At 45.9% G+C, this 8555-nt stretch overlaps 1 protein-coding gene across 1 annotated transcript in view; it reads right to left on the bottom strand.

Moving 5' to 3' along the window:
• The window catches only part of LOC104509044 (unconventional myosin-Vb-like), a gene marked incomplete at its 3' end in the record, with an annotated part of 12793 nt that extends 4378 nt beyond the window's left edge, over positions 1 to 8415 (bottom strand). The window contains exons 1-4 of the mRNA XM_010150854.1: positions 8376 to 8415; positions 6098 to 6205; positions 3831 to 3940; positions 2008 to 2267 (exon numbers count right to left, since the gene is read on the bottom strand). Coding sequence (XP_010149156.1) covers positions 2008 to 2267; positions 3831 to 3940; positions 6098 to 6205; positions 8376 to 8415 — 518 coding nt within the window. The remainder of the gene's footprint in view (positions 1 to 2007; positions 2268 to 3830; positions 3941 to 6097; positions 6206 to 8375) is intronic.
• Between the last annotated feature and the right edge of the window lie 140 nt (positions 8416 to 8555).

Genomic DNA, 8555 nt, shown 5'->3' with positions numbered 1-8555 from the left:
TTATACAGAAAATGGCACGCTTTCAATAAATATGTAAAATTTTTTAATGCTGTACACTCTCATCCAAATACTAACGGAGAATTAACAATGCAGAAAATTAGGAGACAAACCCACAGCCTTTGCACCTTCGGCTTGGGCTGAGAAGAAAAAGGAGAATGACAGATAGACATTTTGGGAAAAGAAATCCAGTATTTGGCAGAATGTATTAAAGGTCCCGAATATCCTGAGTTTGGGGAACCAAACCATTTTCAAGAAACTCAGGCTGCCAGCACCCGAAGTCCCTGCCGTGTTAATTACTCAGCATTTGGATAGCAATACACCCTTCTGAAGGGGATTTATGGTCACTTTTGGAGTCCGGACCCACACACCAGAGTTATGACCCGGAGCAAGGACACCCTTTCTCCAGCCAACCTGACTCTTTTCATGCGACCTGAAGATCCCTGTGGAAAAAAACAACCTGCTGTACTCTGCGACACCAGTGCTGTAAAAGCATCTGCTGTCCCAGACACTGGATGTGACGCACAGGAGACGTGCAGCTAAGGGAGATTTTTCTTCCACACCAACAGGTTTTCAAGCCCAGCTTAATCTTTCATGAGCATTATCTTCAAGTCTCCTTTTACTCAGATTTCTGAAAGACCACATCTGATTTTTTAACACGGGCATCCAGCTTTCTGCACCGACACAGTATTGCCCACAAAGCTCCACCTCAAAGCCTGATTTATCATACCGCAGCCTGCAGAAATCTCTTTGTAGGGACACTGATGGGAAATGGCTTTTCTGTCTCATACAGTCTCCAAACCAGGCTGTGTAAATCCCATCTAGCTATTTAAGATCTTCCAGGTGCTGTGCTATATACCTAGGAGAGCCCAGACAAACCTCTGACAGCAACCTCACTCTCACAAACATCAGTAGTTGTAGAAACCCCATGGGAGGTTTTATTCACAGGATCCAATTCCAGTAACTGTGTAGGTATTATAGCCATAAAAGTTTTTCTGCAGTTGACCCAGAACGACTTGGCAGGACTTCACTCTGAACTTCAGGTTCGCCTAGGTCTGAGAGACCTTACGAGGAGTCTGCCACCACACAGGAGTAGGGACTGAGCAAGCACAGTGACTGCGTGGGGCCAGGGACTGGTTTTCGGGAACAGCTACAACTTGTCCATTCCACCTTCCCCTCCGAAACAGAGGCAACCAAGTGCCTTAATATATTAAAGAGAACTCAGCAGGTCACTGCTGTCCCACTTCTCCCTTGTGGACAGAAAAAGGATGGTGTTGAAAGAGGGGAGTGGAAAACAACACACCCAGAAGACCTCTTTCCTTTTCCACCCCACAACTGACATAACACCCCTCCTTTCTTCTCCATCTTCTGCTTCTTTGCAGCACTTCAGCTAAAACAAACTTTTCACATGCAGCTCTCACATCCCTCTTGTAACAGCACTCAAGTCCCAGGATGACAGCTCAGGCAGTAACTGGTACCCAGTCCGAATATAAAGCAGCTCGTTGCCCCTGAGGCTTGAGTTTGCAGGACCTGCCCTCAGTCATGCCAGAGCTTTTTGCACCTTACCCACCACCACCAGAGGTTCCCAAGGTCCTCCAAAAGCTCTCACTGCACAAAGGTCCTGCAACAACCATTTCACAGCTGAGGAGGTAAATGAGTGTCCCCAAACCCCACAGCCACCCACAGCAGAGCCAGGCGCAGTTTTTGGTCTCCACATCTGCACCTTTACACTTAGCTCGTCTTTAAAGCTTGATGCTTTAAACAGAAATCCCAAATTGGAACAGCATGGGAGGGTAAATCCCGTGCTCAAGTGGATCTCCATGTGCTGTTTCATGGTCAGGGTTGCACAATCCAAAGAAGGATCAAAACTACAAAACACACACGACTGCGCTTTTTTGCGGCCTTTTCCCATCCCGTGCCACAAGCCAAGGTCAAGCATGCATCGCCAGAAGGATAAGGCAAATTAGAAAGGGCTAATTTAACAGCCCTAAAGGCAGAAAGCGTGCCTACCCGTAGATATCGAGCACGCCGATGAAGGAGTGCTGCTTGAGAGTGGTGTGCAGGGCCTTGTTAATGTGCTGCACGATCCAGTTGAAGAGTCGGGCATAGATGTGCTTGGCCAGGGCGTTCCTGACGTTCACCACTTGCTGCACGGACATATTCTTCTCGTAGGTCTCGGTCGTGGTGATGAGCTTGCGATGGCACAGCCAGTGCTGCATCTGGCTCTGCTCCACACCCAGCAAGCTGCAGAAGTTGCTCAAGTGCTTGTCCTCACTCTGGGGGTAACAAGAAGCAAAGTCAGCAGGTGGTGACATCCCAAAACTGCAGTTTTAACACCAGCGCAACCATTCCATGCCTATCTGGGAAGATACAATCTCTGGGACTGGTAGGAAACAGAATTGATGAGCATTCATCCAGTTCTGCTAAGTCTTCACGGACATGGATGAAACGGGTCACACGGAACTCTAAATGGTAGCACATCCTATGGCTTTCCCTAGTTCTGGCTATCCTTAAGGTCCTGAACTTCACAAAGAGCAGATTTCCACGGCGACTGCCAACAGGAAAGAGCACCCTCCACGTGAATCCTCCTTGAGCTGCAGCTACACGCTGCTTCAGAGAAACCTTAATTAAGCCTCAAGTGAAAGCTTAGGGTATGCTGTTACACCATCCCTTTCACAAACTAACCCGGTTTTGAATAACAAAGTTGCAAAATAGGCATTACCAGAAGGGGTTCTGTTTTGCATAATCAATAAAGTGAAACGTGAACTTCATTTTCTTTAGTGCATTGTATTTTTTTTCTCCTCAAACTAAGACAAGGTAGTTCTGAGTCTCTCTGATGCCAAGACAGTGGACACTGCCTTTTGGAAAGTGAGAAATCAATTTCCCTTTCCTCAGTGTAATATTACCTATCTAAAGGAAGCAAATTGTTTCCAGTTAGATAGATGTTTGTATAGAAATGTTTCTGGGGATTGAGAGAAAAATACATTTTAAAAGGCCTCTAGGATGCTTTTTTGCGCTCATACCTTTCTGATCATGGATTCCAAGTCAAAACAGGATGTATTTAATAGCATGCAATTATATCTGAAGATAATTAAACAACATGAACTCCATTACAGAACTCAACACTGTTGGAGCAGACCACTTTTACATATCCATGTCACCAAATATCACGCAAATTACCAGTTAAGTTAACATCCAACTTATTGCACATGCCATTACCTCAAGGGTACCACCAAAATGTGTGCAGAATCCACTTTAATACTTTAATTAGGAACAAACAACCTCGTCTGGGGGTCAATAATAACAACTGACAGGACAGAATTTCCCATATAATCACCTTCCCCCCACCTCCCTGAACAAACACAGAAACACAAAAATCACCACTGAGGCATCTTTAGTGTTATTTATTCTTGCTAATTAACTGTGCCATGCTCCTTTGAATACTGAATGGCCGCATTATAAGCTGCAGCCTCACGGCTTTGCCTGTAGCAAAGCGGTCGTAGAGCATCACACCTTCTGCTTGTGGGAGTCACTGTTCCCCCAACACTGTGCACCAAGGCTTTTAAGAAAGCAAGAGGAGTTAAAACGGGCTGGGGTGTGAGGTGGTAAGCATCTCACTTACAGGCTGGCTGAAGAGGAGAAGAAATGCACTATCTTCCAGGAAAAACAAAGCAACCAGAACATCATGATGTGTTTTCAGAAGAAGCAAAGAAAACCAGGATGAAAAGGACTTTCTACCGAAGGACACTGCTGCGAAGTTCAACACATCCAACATGTCATGATTTATGAGCATACAAAGCTCCCCACGTGCCCCACTCCTGCGGGTGACCTACCGATATGCTACAGACATCGCCCTCTCGATCCGCTTCGATTTCCAAGTTCCCAAGGTGCAGGATGGCAGCAATTATCCTGAAAATGGCCATCTGATGAGATTCCTTTACTCCTATGGGAACAATTGATAGCTGATTTTCACAACAGAAAACAAACTCCAACTTCCAGTCCATTTGAAAAGGCTTGTGGTGTTACATTTCCTTCCCAGGCTGTTGGTTTTCAGTTATCAGACCTCTCCCAATAAACCCACCATAAGCTCTCAGTCAAGTCATCGCTCAAAAGTCAGAGAGCAGACTGCAAGAGGAGCTCCCCACGTTATTTCTTTACCCCTAATGACTGCATCAAACCAATTTTATCACGGATGGGTTTAATACCATTGCAAACGTGCACAAAACCAAGGGTGCTACTCCATAATGATCAAACAGGATCAGAGCTACAGGGGTTCTGCGGTTTTTATAGAACAAGGACTTGCTTCTCTGCGATCGTAGTTCCACAGCGAGATCTCGATGACAACTGAAGCACAGAAATTACAACTTACTGCCAGCATCCCCCAAGCAGAACAGAAAATTTAAGTGTGCACATGATACACAATGCCTCCAGACTGGTGCTACAGCGAGACACCAAGGAGGTGACGTGAAGCTCTGTCTTATCGTCCCCAGTGTCTCAACAGAAGCCACATGTTGTGGGTCTTCACTGGGGGTTTAAGATGTGACTGCTTTACATATTCTTCTGGCAAGCTTTTGCAGGCATTCCCAGCAGGAGCTTTGCTCAGCAGCAGCCTGCGCACAGCTTTCTTGCCAATTCTTGCATTTTTTTACATCCCAACTGGGTTTCTGTGCCCCTTTTGTGTTCAGTGCCGGTGTCCTAATTATCTACCCAAGGTCTGAGACATCACCTGCTGGTTTTTGAATTACCAAGAGCTTTCCTTTCTCTCTCTTGAGACTTTTCTGTTATGAGCACAGTGAGAAATGTTTCAAGGTTACTAAAAGGAGCAATGCTCTGCTGTTCCCTGGCACTCTTAATTGGAGTTAAGCCTGGCTAGGGTGAGAATTTGCAGATATATCTGATTTCGCCTTGTTACTCATAAGAAGGCAAGACTAGAAAGTGTAGTAGCAATTTCACTTGGCCCTGAACAGAACTAGACAGAGCTGGGAAACACTGAAGGGAAATGAGGAAAGGCAGAGCCAGAGATCACATGAAGAGCAGGAAAAACTGGCAGCAGGGAAGATGCTCACACAGCTCTTCATAGGGGCCAGGAAGGAGACAGGGGGTCTTTTTGGAGAGTCAGAGGACCAAAGCAAGACTTCATGTGGCAAGGGGATGAGGAGAGGGTCCCCTGGCTATCATAGTCCCATGGGCAAGTTTGGACCAAACCAGAGCCATCATATTTTCTCGAGTAGTTAACAGACAGAAGCTGCACCAGCCAGATACAGGAGGGTAAATATAAAGAGCCCACTGTTGCCCCACCATCACCACAAAGAAAAAGAGATCAAGCCCATCTAAAATAAAAAGAGAGCAAATTTGGAGGGAACATTTGCAGTTGTGATGCTTGAGATAAGTCCCCACACTCGCTGCTGGCACAGCTGCGATACAGCTGCTCAGGGGGATTTCACAGCTGGCTGCAAACATTATGAGCTCCTCTCCCAACATATAAAACACAATGGAGAGGCACTGAGCCTTCCTAGGATTTAAAAACCTGGCTTCAGATTAATATTTAACTCTGGGAAAGTTTTCTCCTGTAAAAATTGTTTTTCCTTTCAAACAGTCGCTGCTGCAGGCAGGCTACAGCCCACCGTGCAGCGTGCACGGGTGGCTGTCACAGCAGTAGATTTTGCAGATGGCCATGCAAAAACATGGGTTCTGCACCGGAGGGATGCGCACAGCTCATTATTCCCAGGAATCAGCTACTCAGTACAACACTGTGATGGCCCGAGAAGTGACACCACCCTTAACCCAAATACAAACTGAACTGTAGAGTAATAGCTCCTTTCCAGCCTGTAAATAGGGTAAAAAATAGCAAGTCAGAATGGATTGGTGTGGTTTCTCTTAAATTCAGTGTCCTCCTTCATTTCACTGCTGTTTCACCCATAGCTGTAAGAAACACTTCCGCAGCTCACACTAAAGAACAAGGTAAAGCCAACTAGGTCAATTGGAAGACAGACTTTATACCTCTTAGTGTTACAGGACAGCCATATAATTCAGGCAAAATACTGGCAAACGTTTGCAAGAGACTGCTGCTGGGAAGTCTCCAAGCAGAGTAACCCCTTACCAAGCAGAGTGAAGGCATGCCTGGTTTTCTCAAAGTCATCAGCATCATCCATTCCATTGATCGAGGTGTCACCTCCCTGAGAAGTGTAGAAGAAGTCTTCGGCACGTGCTAGGAGAGAAGAAGCAGAAGTGCATCAGCAAACGGCAGCTTCCAGGGCATGCACTGGGATGCTGCTGTCCCCCATCCTGCCCATCTGCCTCCTTTAAACTGTGGTTTACTTAGAAATGGATGAAGTACAGCCTTGAGAAGTGCCTGCAACGACTTCCTGTAGTGATGAAACCCCATCCCCACGCAAAGCAAGTTCAACCAGGGCAGAGCTGAGGTACATTTGGGATTCGCATAACTCTTCTATTGCACAGATGCGTATTACTTCAAATACTGAGGCAACTACTTTCAATTTTTAATTTTTTTAATCCTGTTTTACATACCCATGGCCAATCCAGACATTTTAACAGCTTTCCTACATAACACTTTAAACCTGGGGAGCAAAGGGAATGGAGAACACCCGCAGTGTCAACATTACACCATTTAAACATCCCTGCTTTAGTAAAGTTATTTAGACCGAGACGCATTTCAAAGGCAAATACAACAAGGAGAGAGGCAGGATTTATACCCACTTTAAAAATCTTCACGTGCAATCACTCTTCCTTAAAACAAGGGCTTATTTGAGGCCAAAGTCATTAAGGTATGTGCCCAAGGCTGCCAGACTGAGCTCTGGCACTGCGGGAGCAGCCTTGGTGACAGGAGGGCTGAGGGGAGACCAGGGAGGTGAACAGCCTTCCCATCCCACCCAGAATCGGTTCTCAGCCCCAGCTTCAACTCATAGCAAACCAGGCAGGAGGGACTTGCCAAGAAAAGCTCAGAAAGATCTTTAACACTCACAAATATATTTCCCCAACTATCTTGAAAATAACGAGAAAAACAGCCTACTGTGCGTTCCACATCAGCCTGCTGGTAACCTTTAAAACCACTGCAATCTACCCTTTTTTTGATTCGCATTGCCTCCAGAAGGTCTCCATCCCTTCCCAGCCCTCCCGCAGGCTTTTGCATTAGCTGTATTTTCAGACTGTAAGAAAAACATTTAATTTGTTTTGGCACACAAAGCCCTGGGACCCAGAGGGTTCAGTAACTGCTCATTGCTGGAGCATCAGGAACAAGGGGCAGAAAATGCTGATTGGGGTCAGAGAGTCAACGTCCGTCCCAGTCCCTCCGGCACAATGGGAGCTCATCCTGCCCATGATGGAGCACGTTGCATTAACCGTTGCTGTTGCTGCATGTTGCCCTGCAAGATGCATCCAGGGCTGGCAGGGGTTGATGTGATCAAGACATCAGCCTCCGATTTTAACCATCCACACTGGGATGTGCTTCTGCCTCAAGCTGTCTGTCACAACTGACGCCCATATTTATATTTCAGTGTGTGCCGTGATTTTAATAGCTACGTAAACCCTTTGATTCACTGCAAATAAACCCATATTCTTGCTCTGCACCCTCGCTCAGGCATCATTAAGGTAGACATCACACTTACATAGGGTGCTGCATTGCACACGAACTCCCACATTTTAAGTCACATGTCTACTTTCTAGTTCAAAATCAGACTTTCAGGATTGTTTTACTTGATGAGTCAACACTTACTGTTTTGATTTGCTGGGCTCACATGAGTTCAGAGACTCTCTGTTTTCCACCATTTTGCAATACAAGAGAGAACAACAACAATTCTGTGCGTGTACAAGACCCAAAGGAGAAACAAGAGCTTCTACTTTTGATACAGAAAAATAGACATCCTGCTTTCTGTCTAATAAAAGGTGAATTTTCACATCAAGATACCCCTTGTTCTGTATAAAGTCAGCACAAAGCCTTGGGAAGAAAAGGTTACCAGGCAGGTACAGCTCACATGAGTAAATAAATTCGGGGTTTCACTAGTCATCTCAAACCACAGGCTAGTAAATCTGATGCCACATTGGTAATTCAAAAAACCCCTCAAAAGGAAGAAAAAATAAGTGAATCGTGCACATCAGCACTCACAGAAAAGTGCCCAGCACAAGTAATTCAGCAGGTCAGGGCGGAGCCTGGTACACCCCAACAAAAGCAGGTCACGATGCCCAACGTCCCCATCCCTCACACAGCCCCTGCCGAGCACGTGAGCGGCACCCATCTGCCACCTACAAAAACGTTTCAGGGAGACATTTTTAAACTGTTGCAAAGGACAGCGCAGGAAGCACCAAAGACAAACGCCTTTAATTTTGGAGAGAATCACTTTTTTCCCATGCTTGCATTTTACCCAAATGCGCAAGCAGCGGGCTATACGGATACCCGCGCATCTCGTCATGCAGCAAATACACAAGCACCACAGAAAAGCACAGCTGGCGACTGACAGGGACTGACGACATCAAATTTTGATTATAAATGACCCAAAGAGGCTTTCCCTCCAGTGAAATGACCAGTCACAAGTGGTGTTCCC

This window comes from Eurypyga helias, unplaced genomic scaffold (genome assembly GCF_000690775.1).
Source record: "Eurypyga helias isolate BGI_N326 unplaced genomic scaffold, ASM69077v1 scaffold50784, whole genome shotgun sequence".
Classification (NCBI taxonomy): Eukaryota; Metazoa; Chordata; class Aves; order Eurypygiformes; family Eurypygidae; genus Eurypyga; species Eurypyga helias.
This window is presented reverse-complemented; position numbering and strand designations above follow the sequence as displayed.